The sequence below is a fragment of the Hetaerina americana genome, unplaced genomic scaffold (genome assembly GCF_022747635.1).
Source record: "Hetaerina americana unplaced genomic scaffold, ioHetAmer1.1.p SCAF_7, whole genome shotgun sequence".
Classification (NCBI taxonomy): Eukaryota; Metazoa; Arthropoda; class Insecta; order Odonata; family Calopterygidae; genus Hetaerina; species Hetaerina americana.
This window is the reverse complement of record NW_027287316.1, coordinates 44,547,012-44,564,353: the sequence shown is the minus strand read 5'-3', so window position 1 is coordinate 44,564,353 and position 17,342 is coordinate 44,547,012. Positions and strand designations below refer to the sequence as shown.

Here is a 17,342-nt window from a genome sequence, read left to right as displayed (position 1 = left end):
TCCGTCGTAAGCGAGCTTTGTCCCAAAAAACTGTTCGCATCTTCATTGACGGAAATGAATATGAAATCACATTGGCAACGATAGAAAAAAGTCACATTGGCAACGATAGAAAAAAGTCACATTGGCAACGATAGGAAAAAATCACTTGACAAAACTTCGAAAATACGAAAAAAACTTACTTTGAGTGTTGAGCGCCATCCCGCTATACTGAAGTATCCGCTAGTATCCTTAATTCTTTATTTGTTGTGGGTTTCCAGATGTGACACTTCACCTGGGTATTTGCGTAACTTCTGAAGTACCAATAATCCTTCAGCACTTCAATGAATCTATTCAGCGACGAAATGGTGGAGTAAATGTAACACAAGACACAAATTGGCTGTTACTTCTTTTCACTATGAGGCCGGCAGGATAAATAAGCAGGAGTGGAACTGGCAATTGCATGACTTTGTGAAAGGGAGTTCAGGCTTTTAGTCTCGACCTCAACACACAACACACCTTAGCATGATAATCGCCACATGGAAAAAATTACGTCGCGACCTTGCTTGTGTAAGGTTTTTTCCCAGTAAGACCTTAGTCATGCTAAGAATTTAATGGAACAGAAAGGTTTAAGAAAATCGGTTTCATAATTTAGCCCGTTGTGGGAAAGTATACGAGCTCGTATAACCTAGAGTTTCAAATTGTTAGAACTACTGCGATATGTTATCATTTTATGTCCTTATTTCGTTGGGCCGATGCTCCTACTAGATGCTAGATTTAGTTTCTTGTCTATAACCTAATTCATCTTCAAGTAATAATTGAGTTCTAATAATATTAAAACCACGGAATATAATTGCGCACATTAGGCGTTGAAATTCCAAATCAGCAATTTCAATAAATGGGTTACCCTCAACGGGAAAACTTGATACTTGTTTTCAAATATTACTTTGGAGATTTTTTACTGGATTTTTGACCCTCGAATTGCAGCATGAGTCTGCATTTCATTGAATTATAATTTTTTATTTCATAATATACAATAAAAACTTATAAATCAATGAAATGCAGACTCATGCTGCAACCAAGCTATGTGATTTTTCGGGTATCAGATCTTCCTGGAAAACCATAACCGGCACAGGGAAAGCAACCGGCCCCCCTATCCTGATGTGTGAATTTCACAGGCCGTCGGGCTTAGTACTGGGTGTACTCTATCATCACTTACCAAACCGACCTTCGGGTTGATTACTGTGTTTATGGTTATTTCATTGATCATGCAGGGGGTAAATGGAGCGTCCATTGGGAGCACAGGGAGAGGAACTGCGCCACCTCTCCTAGGTATGTGAAATTCACAAGTCGTATAAGTTATTATCAGGTAAAATTTACTCATAACTAAATGTGGGTCCTCCTTCCAGCAATTGTTTCGATACTTGCTGAATCACAAGGAAAAGCGTAAGAGGCACTTCAGATTTGTAATGTCTCAAAAGAGTTACATAAATATTAATTTATTTGAAATTTAAATATTTGTACATTAGAATAATGATCTCTGGCAAGGATAATGAAGATTTATATCTGCCGTGGGGCGGATATGCTACTACTTGCTCCTTTATGGCTGCATGAAAGAAAAAATAATCCACAATTTTCCCTGATATCTCCTAGATAAACATTTAGATTATACAGGTTTTTACAAATTAGTTGATAAGTGTAAAACTGTATTTAAAAAACCTTCAATGAATCCGTGCATAGAACCACTCAAAAAGGAATAAAAAACTTCAAGCAATAGATATATTTTGATAATGGTTTGGAGTCTATTGGGCACTATTTTAGTGGCTGATTAAGCATCCCATGTACGTAAACATCTCCCTTCGCAGTACTAGGAGCATTTTACATTGCCGGTCCCAAGCCAGTGTCAAAAGTCGCTCAAAAGCACGCGGGGCTATGTTGAACAGCTGATCCGAACAAACGAACATCAAACTCCGTGGTATCCATTTAGCAATACATTCTATTCGTTGACTTGGTGTAATCAGTTCTTATCACCCCGTATACTCCTCTTGCGTTGTCTGAATTTCAGGCATTAGAGGAGATTCTTCTATTCAGATATGCTGAGGTCGTTTTTCTTCGCAGCTCCCAAGCTAAAAACCAGCGAAATCTTCCTAAATCCTTGTAAAAACTACTCGTCATCGACACCGTCAAGGTTGAAAGGAAAGGTTGCTGTTGTCACAGCGTCAACAGATGGGTAATTTGAATCTGTGGTTATTTACTCCAATTATAATTAGAATCTCAAAATGTTTAAGGCCTAAATGTCTTTTCCACTTGAACAATAGAATTGGATTCGCGATAGCAAAACGCTTGGCTGACGAAGGAGCCAGCGTGGTTGTTAGTAGCCGGAAAGAAAAAAATGTTCAAGATGCTGTGAGAAAGCTTTCGCAAGAAGGTTTAAGTGTTGATGGAGTGGTATGTCACGTAAGCAAGTCTGAAGATAGGGAAAAGTTGTTCAAGAGGGTAAGGGGAAACATTTATTTGATCTGAATGATCTTAGCCGTATACTTGTCAATGTAATTAAAAATGAACATATTGAGTTGCAATACAAACAGCTTGAACATACTTGCAAAATAGCGTCAAAATCATTTCCACGTCATCTTGGAGTAGTACAATATAGTCTTTTAAATTGCAGGCCATTGAAAAATTTGGTGGAATTGATATTTTAATATCCAATGCAGCCGTTAATCCCACAACCGGCCCAGTCCTCGAGGTACCGGATTTTATAGTTTTTTAGTATATAGTTGCCTGTCTCAGTATTAAATTTACACTTGATCAAATATATATGTGTTGCAATAGAATTTCGCGCTACAGCACTCCATCAATTCTCCACAGATTGAAGAAAGTTCATGGGATAAAATATTCGATGTGAACGTAAAAGCAGCTTACCTCTTATCAAAAGAAGCCTTACCATACTTAAGAAAAAGAGGTGGTGGTTCAATCATCTATGTATCTTCTATTGCTGGTTTCCAGCCATTTAATGTAAGATTAATGAGTAATTTCAAAGGTGGTATATGGTATATGTTCAGCTCTTCCTCCCTTTGTACATTTTATCTTTACTCATTGATGAAATGTATAATCAATTCTTTGCAGTTACTGGGAGCATACTCTGTTAGTAAAACGGCACTTCTGGGTCTAACAAAAGCAGCTTCTCAGGATCTTGCCCCAGAAAACATACGTGTGAATTGCATTGCTCCTGGCATAGTGAAGACCAAATTTTCCGGTGCTGTAAGTAGTTATCTGAGTGTCTTAGTCCTCCAATCAATCATTATTTTAAAGTTAGGCTTTGAAAATGGCCTCATAGCGCACCATGTTCCCTGGTATGATTATGTGCTTTTGAAAATAATATGATAATTAATTGCTAATCAGATGTGCGTCCAAATTCTTATTAACTAATTCATAGAAACTGCACTGGATGCTGCGACAGTAATTTTATACTTTAAAATTCTGGTATTCTTATTTAACTGTTATATAAAGGTGACCTCAAAAATGAGATTTTTCACAAAATATAGAAATTTCATCAAGTCATTACACCTTTCGGTGACCATCTGGACTGTGGTGCCTTTAGAAGTCTCCCGATGATTTTTGATCAATTTTTAGAGGTTGCTACATCAACTGAATATTTTTAACTCAGACTGACTTCATAAGAAATTAAAAACTGTCTGAGGAATCTTACTAATTTTTTCCTAATGGCATTTTAAAATTAGTAGAAAGTGACGTATTTAAGAAATAAACATAAGGTTATCTATCCAGTTATCTAAATTGTAGTCTAAAAAGTGATTAAAATTGAAGAAATTTAGCTGCAATTAAAACAGCCGAAGCATGCTTGAAAAGTAGTGCAATTGGTGAATTTCTTTTGGCTAGTGAAAGAGATTTTTACTCATTGGAGTTTGCACCTGCAGTTATGTATACGTGTACAGTTGTATCTTCAATCCCTCTCTCCAATAATCTGATTAAAAAGTGATAAATCTTTGGCAGTCACCACACTCCTTTCCATCCATCCATCTATTCAACCCAAAGGTTGAGTTAATGTGTTGCGGTAGATTGAACCCTGAACTGGGCCGTAAGATTAGTGAAATATGAAAAATTATGCTGATATGGGAGGGCCAGATCCTTTCTCTCTTCTGCCATTCATCACCATTCAAAGATATTGCCGAGATCATGCTGCTCAGATTTTTTTGGGTTAAACGCATAATCTGGAATTATAACCTGGTACCCCCCTTTTGGTGGCCAAATGTTTTTCCTGTGGGGTTGCTAAGCATCAATTTTTCTTTTAAAAACTAATATATTACAATGGTTTCATCAACGTAGTTGTCAGTCGGAAGCAAAACTTTTATAAGATTCAAAACGTTTATGTAGTTTACTATAACTGAGAACTAGAAAGGAAGACAAAAGAGGAAGTAGCAAGCATAGTGGAAGGAGGGGGTTGTTGAAAGTGGTTCAAAGGAGGCAAGTAAAATAGATGCTTGGAACTTTGGTGATGAAATTTTGAACAATGTGATGGAGGGAAGAATGCTGGGTGGGTAAAAGGATAGAGATGTTGAATAGTATGAAGGGAGGCAGAAAATATTCAGAATGGAAGAATGGTTTATAATAGTTTATCGTGTCATATACTATATTCTCATACTGCTTGAGGCTTATGAACATGGCAGTGTTTATTGAGGCCTTAGAAAACCTACCTTATTTGATGGTTACCAAAAAAATAATTGTTGTAGCATGTGCATATTTTAGCTCCTTGTATAATTTTCAAATGTATTCTTTTATTGATCTTAAGTCCAAAAACACAGAGAACGTTTTGGTGGTATATAATGAGTTATTGCAGAACTGTTTGTGTGCTCCCTTTTAAGAAGCTTTCATGAACTCTGTTTCTTAAAACCTCCACCCATGAGGCCATTAGTGTGTCCTTCTCTCAACCTCCCATCTCTTGATGAGGTAATCAAATGCCATGCCACCCCTCTGCTAATATATGCATAAATTGTTTCCCTCCTGATAACCTTGGAGTCTCCTGGCGTACAATATTAAGTAGTATGAGAGTGTCATAAAGGCATAGAAAATGGTTGGTCTTAATACAAATTTAAGTGATAACAGAAACTAAGCATTGCATGAAAAGTTAAATAAAAAAATCTCATGGGATCTTAGGGGAGAAGATTGTCGTACATCATTTTATTTATACTTGAATCAGAAAATTATGATTAGGAACATGAAAGCAAGGCAACTTAATGGCATTTTGGCCAAGTGATGTCAACTATCTGGGATTCCATGAAGGATAAACATTGACATATGTATTAACTCCTTATTTTTTAATGTATCAATTCAATTTTTTTCATGTTAAGTTTTAACATCAAAATACTTTGATACTTTCTAGTCTGAGCCAAGTAGTTGGAATAAATTCTAACCTGAAAAATCAGGGTGCATCGAATGGGCTGGGAAATATGTTTAATGTAGCATAAAAAATGACAATGAAGAGATAATGTGTGGATGATTCAACTGTTCAGTGAGTGGATTGCCAAAGATGGGAAACAAAAGTCATTCATATTGCCTACTTTTGGTAGTATCAGAGTAAAGTAACCCAACTTCAAGAATGGCACACGATGAGAAAAGTGATTTTTAAGATTTTACTGGAATTGAAATCAAAGAATATTTTGTCTGTGAAATTTGTAGTTTTTTATAGTTTTCTCATGCCTTATTTTTTTATGTTACTTAAAATGACTTTGTATCTATAGTTTCAGGCATGTATTCTTATACTACTTCATGATGATCATGTTGAGACTCAAAATGCGCTGCCTATGATCATATTATGAACCAAATTAACAATATTTAAATAATAATTACTGCTTTCAAAACTTTATTTCAGATAACTTTGTTTATTATTTCTTAAATCATTCTCTTTGTGACAATTTCGAACCTCCCTGAAGAAAAATTGAGCACTGTGCTCTGGTCAGAATTAGATTTCCTATGCAGTCTTAGTTAAAAGTTGTTAGTGGGTGAAGCAGGCATCAAAATAAATTCCATAAGTACTTGTATCCAGGTTGTCTGTCACTAAATAGCATTGCAAAGTCTTTTCAAGTGATAAATTTTGAGTGCTTGTATTTTAACTGAAGTAGAATTTCATGACAATGGGCGGAGTTTACTGGCCATTTTAAATTCAGCTCATAATGTATGGTAAATTTAATTTTCATGGCCAAAAATTGTCATACTTTAAGACTTTCTCTGCAGATTCACTGATTCTTTTGATTCCCATTCATGCTCACACTAAAGTTTGTAATCAACTGAATGTTTCATATACTGCCCAATTTTTCCATTGCCATTTTTTAAAAAGTTATTTTGATATGATATACTACCTTGATCAAAAATTTCCCGGAATTTATTCAGAAAATTAAAAATACAAGTTTATTCATCTAAATCTATATTGTCCCCTTCAAAGTAATCCCCATCGACTGCAACACACTTATGCCAGCGCTTGATCCAATCCTCGAAACATTTTTTATATTCGGTTTTCGGTATGTCCATCAGTGCTTCCTGCGATTTTTCCATTACTTCCTCTCGGCTGCTAAAACGCGTTCCCCGTAATGGTTTTTTAACTCGATTGAACAGAAAGAAGTCACAGGGAGCCAAATCAGGTGAATTCGGTGGCTGTTGGATGGTATTTGTTGCATTTTTCGTCAAAAATTTACGAATAATGATAGCACTGTGCGACGGTGCGTTATCATGGTGCAAAATCCATGAGTTTCCTGCCCACATTTCTGGTCTCTTTCGGCGAATTGCTTCACGCAAACGTCTCATAACGCCCAAATAATACTCTTTGTTTACTGTCTGGCCTTCTGGCAAAAATTCATGATGCACTACACCGTTGTAATCCATGAAAACCGTCAGCATTGCCTTCTTTTTTGACTGAAAACGACGTGGTTTTTTTGGTCTCGGCTCATTTGGTGAACGCCATTCACTTGCCTGATGTCTGGATTGCGTGTCGTACTCATAAACCCACGTCTCGTCTCCAGTAATGATCCTTTTGATGAATGTGGGATCGGATTCAGCCTCGCAAATCATGTCTTTTGCGACGTCAACACGGTCTCTTTTTTGCATGAAATTGAGGTCTTTTGGCACCAACTTTGCAGCTACACGACGGAAACCCAAATCATTAACCACAATGTCTTGGGCGGATCCATAGGCAATGTTCAAGTCCTCCGCTTTTTCTCTGATGGTTAATTTGCGGTTATTGACCAACATTTCTTTTACTTTATCAATTTTTTCACCGACTTTCGATGTCGATGGTCTGCCACTGCGTTCATCATCTTCGATTGACTCACGACCACTTCTGAACCGCTCGTGCCACTGGTAAACGACCGTTTTTTTAGAGAATCGTTGCCGAAACACTTTTCCAACATTTCCAACGTCCGTGCGCCACTAAATCCGTTTTTTACGCAAAATTTAATACAAGTTCGTTGTTGCAAATTTAAATCCATTTCTGAAATTGTAAAAAATCGCCAACACACACAGAGATAGATGTACTCTTGGCTACGTAACTTTTGCAAATGTCAAGTTATGACACTAAGATTTAAAGGGAATATCAACAACAGATGTACCAATTTAACAAAAAAAACAGAACTCAAATCGGAACGATGGGAGCGCCACACGGTGGTTATTCCGGGAACTTTTTGATCAAGGTAGTATTGTTCTCCATTGGCCATAGGTGTTGTAAATACAATAGTTCATTTAATTTGATTAAAGGTTTGACAAAAGTTAATCAAGGTGTTCACATTTCTACATAATTCTTAAAGTGTTATTTAAATTTAAGCCAAATTATCATAAAGCAACAGCATTAAAGAAGAGTAGGCAGGGCAATAAAAAATCCTCTTAGTAAAAATTGTCAAAATAAGAGCAAATGATAATGAACTAATTTTTAAAAGGTGAATACTAATTAGCAATGGGTAAGCAGCTAATAGTTTTGAATTGTTCCTTTTTTTCAGCTCCATGAATCTGAAGAAGCTCAAGAGATAGCTTTAAGAAATATTCCAATGAACAGGTCAGTAGAAATTGTTTCAGTTACTTAAATATGTATTTTTCATCTTGATTAACAATTTAAAATATTCTTCTGGGCTTAATACTATGCCCTAGCATGAGGTTAGTTATCTTAGAGTTCTGTTATAATACAGGGTGCGACAACATAACTTCCTTTGTTCAAACACAAAATGCTTTCAAAAAAGGAAATTATGTTGCTGCCCCCTCTGCATATTTTTGATAATTTGAACTAAATACAAGGGTAGTTTGAAAGGTTCTCAGAATCACCACCAGATGTCAGTGCTAGTGTAGTGAGTTCCCCGCATATTAATAGGTAATCCTTTATGGGTCAACACGCAAAGCGTCTGTGCTATGGGAAGAGATCTGTGGTGCGGAGGCCTCTCTGTTGTTGTTCCTATTTAGTGCTTTGTGAAGGTGAAAAAAATTGTTATTCTAGAAGTGACAAAATACTTCATAAACAAAGTTATGAAAGCAAAGGAAATGCATGCCAACTTTCAGAACACACTGGAGGACTCTGCCCCTTCATATTATAAACAGTTGCTAAGTGGATAAATGAGTTTAAGTTTGGTGGGGACAGCTTAGATGATGATCTGCATAGCGGTTGGCCAAAATGTGCCACTATGCCAGAAATTATTGTTAAAGGACATAAAATGGTCCTTGAGGATGGGCTGACTGAAACTGTGAGAAATCGCTGAAGATGTAGGGAAGTCATCTGAACATTTTTACGGTGGAATTGAATATGAGAAAATTATCTGCTAGATGGGTACCACAACTCATAATGCAGGATCACCATAGATATGTCAATATTTCACCTGCGTTCTCATTAACTCTCTTGGAGTTTCACATTTAAATGCAGTTGCTTGTTTTCTTAAGCATTTTTGTCTTCTCTTCAATTAATGATACTTCCGTTGTAATACCATTAAGTATTAGCTCCTTATAGATGCTTTAATTGTTGAAATTGTTCTGGCCATTATGTATATATCATTTGAATGCTACAATATGTGTTATTTTGTTTACCAGTGCTCCAGATCCACTGGCTAATAATTTTTCAATAATATATTTCAAGGTTAAGTTGAGTAGGGTAAGTGTCAGCATCTCCTTGCATATGGTCATACCATGTGGATTATATTTTGACCCAGAATTCATTTTCACCTCACCCCAAATCCAGCAAATCTTTTGTTTGGATATTCAAAGATTTGAGATGCTTGTACATTTCATTGGGATGTTCAGATATTTACTCATTTTTCATGACAAAGCATTAAGTTAATAAGTAGTTTCACAGCTACATAGTGATCAATCTTCTCTACCCCATTTTACAATTTTTCCCTGTCTTGTCATAAAGGAAGCAAAGCAAACCCATTGTGAGGCTAGATGGACTGAGCATATGGCATAAAAAATGAAAATTGCAGTGAATATGTATGACTCTAGCTCTGGTGCCACCAGTAACAATATTTGATTGCTGAAAATTCTGATTTGACCAATATTTGCACCCCACCAATATAAATCAACAGTATTAATTGTTGATTGGTAGAAATTTTAAAAATAGACCTACATACTAAAAGTATGAATAAAATTATGGGTAGTTCAGAATTTATTTTAATTTTTTCCAATCAGATTTTTGTAATATAAAGTTTGAATGCTCACAGTCTTTGCATGTGGTGATAGCCATGGGACTGAAGAAATTAACCTGAAATATTTTAACTGTTCATCATCACAGATAATCTATTTATATATGTCATGCAGCACACTAACCCTCAATATCTCCACCAAACTTCTTTAAGCCTCACTAAAAAACTTCAACTCTTCTCCGCCTTGTCGTGGTGAATCCAAGTTTCATGTACAGTTCTGAATCAATGCAAAAAATCTGACTAGCTCCAACATTGCCTTGGAAATGTCCATTCAAATTCATATTTAGTTCATAGTGAGTAAATGTGGCAGCCAATGCTCAACGGATAGTTTATGCTCTTCCAGTTCTTCAGTCAATTTTTGACAAATGCATTCTTTCAATATGCCCATAACCTCTGCTATCTCTCTAACCTTAATTCAACGGTTGTCCAGTACCATTTGGTGAATTTTTTTTATGTTATCGGTGATTGTCATGGTTTTTGGCTGCCCCAGATGATAATCATCAGCCAAGCTGATATGGCCATGTTTAAATTGAGCTGCCCAAAATTTCATGGTTGTAAATGATGCTGAAGCTACCCTGTATGCAGCATCCAACTTGTCTTTGATATACATAGAATTATTGTATTTCAAGAACAAATATTTAATGACTGCTTGATACTCAATTTTTTCAATTTTCACAAAAACCGTCGCGATGACTCATTCAAATGATTGACAAATGACAACCAAGTGTCCAAAATGGCTGAAAGTTTGGCAAGTACCTTTCAATGCATGTGCAAACATATTCCACAACTTTTATTGAAGAGTGCTGTCATATTCATGTTGAAGTTGGAAACTTTTCAGGCAACCGTCGTGTTTAAAAGCCTTGAATATGATGGATAATCTTGTCTTATTCCACTGCCTATCACATGCCATCTAGATTCTTCCTCCATTTACCTTGTGCCATCTGATACAGATAGTTTTTGAGTTGGGCATCTTTCCTTCCTGTCTACTCCTATATGCCTATGATGTTCTTTCATTTTTATCCACTGTACTTACCCTCCCAAAAGCCACAAAATACGCAAAGACATTCTTGTTATATTCTACATTGCTTTCTTCCAATGTTCTCATTACTACAATCACATCATATGGTTAACTCCTCTTTGTAAATCCTAACTGATCTTTACTTAGGTAGCTAATTGTGCTATGATTAAATCATCTATCTGTGATCCTGAGTAATAATTGTGCGACATGTGAAATTAAACTTAATTTGAAGCCCATTAACCCTCATACTTCTTTACAATTTATTTTAGTTTGGGAATGAAATTGACATGTTGAATTCTTCTGTTCAAACTTGTTCTTCATAAATTCCTCATTCAGTCAAAAAGAACCTATTCCTTCCTTAAAATTTCCTATAAATTATTTATCAATCCTGTTGATACATAATCTATTTTAATCATTGTTTGCTCTCGTTTCCCATAACACTTAATATTCATCTAGTATTTATGAACCCAAGCCACCCTCACCCACATCATATTTCCTTTTTCTATCTTGGCTTTGTCTGTCCTGGAATCTCCTTCGGTTGTATTTATTTATTTTTAATATGTTTTTCACAAAGTGGCAGGGAAAAGCTTTTAAAAAATGAAAAATACATATGATTGCCAATACAGAAATCTAGAAAAGCCAAAAAAACTAAAGATTTCAATCAAAATAAAGATTAATATGAATGAGCAAACAACAACATACATATTTGTGAAGATGCAAGTCAGAGTTTAGGTATATCATGACAGGACAATAAACAAAAAATGCAGTCTCAAGGTTGATACTACATGAGCAGTACATTTTATTAATGTTGTGAATGAGCATTTTTTTATTAAGAATATCAACCCGCCTAAAAATATTGTTCTTTACAAATCCTGAGTAGTGAAGAATATTGACAAACTAAATTTATGCCCGGAATAAAGAATAATTTAGTTATTCTATGGTTCAAGATGGAAAGATGAAAATAATTTTTTATGGCAGGAGGCAATCCGTTGTTAATAATGTTGAATAGCAAGGTTTCATCTATAACTTTCCTGTGTTACCTCGTATGTTGATAATCATTTTTCATTTTCTGTAACCTGGAAATTCTGTTACACACCCATATAGTACATCTTGTTTTCCATCTATGAAATCTCCCCATACCCTCATGCTATTTATTCCACCATGTTTCCTTGGTCCTGCTAGTTTGTTGAATAAGTTTATTAATTAGTTCTCTGTGCAATCTTATCCATTCCTTTTTATCCTTCTTCCATATTCCACCCTCTGTAGTTATCTCCTTTCATCCATGGACTCTTAATTCCCTTTGAATTAATCACTCCAATTGTTTCCACTACAACTTTTGCTCTCTCATTTTGCTTTACTTAACTTTCTACTTTCTCCAAATTCACATCCCTTATTTTTTTAAAGGTTTTTATTCAGTTTGTTTAGCATTCCCATTTTTTCTCCTGTTAGAGCTTCAACATTCCACTTTTGCACTCTCATACTCCTTATAAATATCTTAAATTTGAAATAGAATGGTAGGGGTAATCAATTTGGTGTGGTGGCTAGTGTATTGGTGTCATACTCCATGGGTATTGGCTTGAATCCCGGTGGTGACAGAGTTTTTCATGAGCATCCCGAACCCTACTTGGGGTGCTATGTGGAAAACACTTCAAGTGAAGTACATCATCCATCAGATGGGACGTTAAAATATAGGCCCTTTTGTTTAGAGTTGGCTAATAGTTGACTTTAGGTTTTTGCCAACCCATCCCCCATTCTCTGAAAAATCCTACCTTTGCCTAATTACCTACCTTTCCCTAATGGCACAAATGTCCTTTGCCTTCAGTCATACAGTAATAGCCACTACCACTATCTTGATTCTATAGCTGCTGGGTATTACATTGCCCTAATAGTCTCAAGCCAAGATTCATCATGTTTTTTTACTGTCCATATTACATTTATGAGAAAAATAATTGAGCTGGTTCCCAATTGCCACACCATCAATTGGTTTGTCATAGATACCTTGTATCTTTTACTCTCCCTAGTTAAGCATAAGTTTCCTCCAGATATTCCAATTTAGGTGAAATCTTACCTTGGAGAAAAGAGAGTACTGTGGCTTCCATTTTTATTTTGATAGATATGCTCCGTGAATGTGTAATGTGGAAAACAATAATATTCATTCACTCTGGACAATATTTTTTTAGATATTGTGGATCTAATTTATAAAACAATAATAGTCGTTATTAGGTAAATCTTACCTTACTCTAGTGAGTAGACTCTTTGCCAGCGATAAAAGTCACTAGTTTCGATGTTTTCTCAATAAAGGTGAGCATGCACAGCATGGGCCAACTTCAAGTTGTACTTACCATGTTGATATTAACACTGGACACATGTATAAGTTATATACCTTGTTAAAATCGCAACACAGCTCATACTTCATTATATCATACAAACCTGTAAATTAGTAAATAGGTGAGGTTTTGTTATAATTTAATTATTTTATTATTATGATTAATTATTCTTTTGAATATTGGATAGCAGCTACTGACATAGAGACTTTTGTGTGTACATTGTGTTAGCAGAGTTGTAGAATATTTATTTGGGTGTGTCACCAATGTTTGGTTGTATTAATTTGGGCTATATCCATAACAGTATTGGTCATGAGCATAAAGTAAATCCTGAGAAAACCGAGAAATTGTATTTTGCCTCTTTATCTCATTTACCAACTGCTTGCACTAACTAATGTGTCAACTGCTGACTGCACCAATTGAAAGAACACCCATCCCAGGTGTGGGCATTGTGTCACAATCAGTGGTTTTTCTTATATAGTGTTATGTGAAGTGCCTTCAGCCATTGCATGAACTTCAAAATGTGACATTCAAGGAGCATTGGATGAGTGATGAGAAACATGGGCCCATTGGAGTGACATAAAGCAGACACCCCAAGAACCAACATTTAATACCATATTTGATTTGGAATATCTTTTAAAATAATGTCTTAGAAATGGAATACTAATGAAAAATATGCCACCATAGGAACCCTGAGCATTCACTTCACCAAAATGATTTTGTTTTTCCCCTATGATTGCTACTAATTTAGTCTTCATGTGCAGTAGGATCTTGCAAGGTCTGTAGTGTGTATTGGTTGTCACTGTTCAGCCCTTTAAATCTCACTGTGTTTTGTTTTTTATTTCAGATTGGCTCTTCCACATGAAATGGGAGGTGTTGCCGCATTCCTATGTTCTGAGGATGCTTCATATGTTACTGGTGAAACAATAGTTGTCAGTGGAGGGATGCCCTCTCGACTTTAACACCTGAATCATTGCAATGGTGTGATGACACATCATGGTCGCATGTCTCATGACATAAGTGATGCAAATTCAAGTAAATAAGCAAGAGGATTCATTAAGAGTGATAGTTAGATAATTCACAAGGTAAATAGCAGATAATTTGAATTTGGGTGGAAGAGATCAAATGCAAAGATGTTGGGGGATAAGGAAAGAGGAAATTTTGGCTGCACAGGATTATTTTTAATTGTGTCATCAGATGTCAAATCTATTGAGATCACTTTTATTGGGCTTCCATTTTAATTGCTCAAAATAATTCCATACTTAGGTACTGCTGTGGAAGCAATGTGACATTGCTCGATCTTTGACAATATTATCACAGCAACTTCCCTTTATGTGGGCTGATATATTTCATATGGACATGTCTTGTGGTTTGTGGAATGAATTTTTCAGCACAATTAATTCTATTTAACGTAATAGAATAATATATTTTCATTCCTTTTGTGTGTTGATGTGTGTGAATGAAGAGAATTATTGAAAGATAAGGTGTAGGGAAAAAGTCTCGTACGTTAGGTTGTATGGATGCTGATAATTGTTAAAAATGTATTTATTCATCTTGTTATGCTGAGGTGAATATATGTTATGAATTATTAAACTTTATGGTTAGTAATCACTCATCTTTGTTGTACAATATATCGCATTCCTCCCAATGTGCATTACCTGTTGAGCATAATGGAAAATGATGAGGTTTTTAGGTTTATATCTGACTCAAAAAGTATTAAAATATTAGGAAATTGGATTTAACTGTATCTACTAACTAAAATTGATGAAAAACTAGAGGTAGAGTTTATGATGAGGTGGTCTTTATCATTAAAAATTTGGATATGAGCCATTATGTCACCGTTGGTATCAAATAGATTTATAACAATTTTCTTTTAAGTCACTGTGCTCACTCAAGGAACTATAAGTGATTCGTTAAATAAAATAGAATGCAAAGGTGCCTCTCATACACAAGTTCTAAATAAGAGCTTGGTATAATCATTAATTTTTTGATCATAAGTGGCAAATAGTGATCCTCGTTTTGTTGGCCTAGTAACAATGGAAATGAACAGCATAGGTAACTGAATAGGTATGACTTGGATAGCCACTGCAATTTATCATGGGAATCTAGAGTTTCCCCCTAGGACTGATTCTACTTGCACTTTTACTCCCCACCTCCGTAGTTCATGATCATTCTTACCATCTTAATACGATTTAACATGCCAATTCTCATCCTCCCTCAAATTTAACTACCTATCATTCTCCTTTCTATCACAGTGTTCAACAACCCACTACTTCTCATTAATTACTGCATGTACTTTATTTGAATTCCTTAAAATATAACTTTCTTTATTATCTTAAAATCTGATCAGTTTAATCATCTAAGGGAAGGAATGTTTGAACTTACCTATGTCCACCAAAATAAGTTGCAGAGAAAGATATGGTGAGAAATAAGAAAAACATACTGTTAAAAAAACCAACCTGTGTTGTTCTACAAAAAGTGAAATTAATATGAATGAGAATAACAGCAAGCCATTAGTCATCAATGTTATAGCTAACCCAGCCATTCTTCAAAATTACTCACATGGGTTGGGGATGCTTTTCCTGTTAAGTGCCAAGAAGGAGCAGTAGGCATTTGTTTTGTCCATTCTAATACGTTTATTGAACTTATACTTAAACCTAAGACTTCACAGTGTTATTCCTAATACTTCGTTCAGAGGCCATGTTTATATTTTTTTTGACTGTCAACACATTATTTCCATTTTGCATATTCAAGTGTAACTGACTCAAAGGTTTGTTCAAGAACGGTACCAAAACTTATTCCTGTCTGCAACCAATGTTTCACTGAGGTAAAATCATCTCTGTGTTGTGAAGCTATTGAGTACTAAGTCTGATAAGTTACCCCAGATTTTGTGCTGTTGTGTAAGAATAATTGCAGTCTTTCCAGGACCATTATTTTCTGAACCAGTGCAGCAGACACCAAGTAGTGTTAGCTGACTATTTTCTGCACCATGATATTTTGTGGTAGATGAGATTTTGCATGATAAAGAAGTGATTTTGTCTTATTTTCAGTTGTTGTTGATTTCCGAAACTTAAATATTTACGTATTTGCTTTGTTTACTTGCCACCTGTGATGAATTTTCAAAAGATAATATTTCTTTGTTATCTTTTTGTAGCTATAGGTAACACTCCTGGCAAAAGAAATATGAAATCAATATAAGATATATTGAAGGCTTTCAAGTTAAAATTATACTAATACTACTGTTTCTATCATCCTGTTTTGGGATTCTTAACTTGCACCCTTAAATTTCTTCTGGTCTTAGATGGTATTTATTATCATCATTCAAGTTTTGTTTTCATCAAGAACTTCAACACCTCGTTATGTGTTTTCTTATACTAGGTGGAGCTCTACCGTAGCTTTCTACCAGTCTAGGAAAAGTGAAAGAATAAAACAGCTATTCCCACAGTTACGTTTCTACCAAGTTTTACCTGAGAATGTTTCCTAACTTTCTGCCTGATTTTTTCCATGACTGTGGAAGTCATAGGTGTGATCACTTTGACTTAAGATAGGAAAAGAAAAATATGTTAAAATCCTTAAATGAGGAAAAATGACTCTTTTCAAACTGATTGCTTGGGGAACCCTTTAAAATTATAAATTTTTTAAATGGTTCCGCTATTGATCAGATTCAAAAGAATCTTCTTTCTTCATTTAAGGATTTTACAAAGTATTTTCTCTCATAATGACACAGAGTGTTTTTGTGTGATAGTAAAGACATGGGAAGGATAGGAAAGAGGAGTGGTATTTCATGACTCTGCCACAGTCGTCAACCTGAAGATTGGTTTTATAGGCAAGGGTAGAGCTCACCCAATACAAAGCCCAACCGCATGTGTAATTCACACATTGATAAAAGGGGCAGTTCCGTACCCTTAAGCCCCCAGTGGTTTACTGTTTTGTGTCAGTGTATTGTATTTACGGCAGTTGTCAGGGGCCGATCAAAAGATGGAAGGTTATGTCGCGAGGTAAATTGATCTGGTGGATTAATACTTAGGCCAATGGGGTTTAAGCATCTGAAAGATATTTAAAAAGCCTATAAGGAGGGATATGTGAATGGGTCTTTGATAATCAATGCGGATTCATCCTAAGAGAACATGACCAGTGATTAATGTGGATGTTTTCAGAAAATGGGGCACTAAAAATAAAAAAAAGAATGATGCTCACATACTGTAAATGTCAACTTTATAGGGTCATTTAAGGATATTTTCAATGCAACAATTTCAGAGTGTAAAAATCATTTGCCTTGACTGGGATCCCAGTCAAGGCAAATGATTTTTACACTCTGAAATTGTTGCATTGAAATGCACATTA

The 17,342-nt window shown here is 35.4% G+C and overlaps 1 protein-coding gene across 1 annotated transcript; it reads left to right on the top strand.

The window, feature by feature from the left end:
- Positions 1–1,969: 1,969 nt before the first annotated feature.
- Dhrs4 (Dehydrogenase/reductase 4) lies at positions 1,970–14,596 on the top strand. The gene is made up of 7 exons (XM_071594841.1): positions 1,970–2,206; positions 2,295–2,472; positions 2,645–2,722; positions 2,845–2,991; positions 3,103–3,237; positions 7,977–8,032; positions 13,846–14,596. The coding sequence occupies exons 1-7, from the start codon at positions 2,070–2,072 to the stop codon at positions 13,958–13,960; spliced, it is 846 nt and encodes a 281-aa protein (XP_071450942.1). The 5' UTR covers positions 1,970–2,069; the 3' UTR covers positions 13,961–14,596.
- Positions 14,597–17,342: the final 2,746 nt, after the last annotated feature.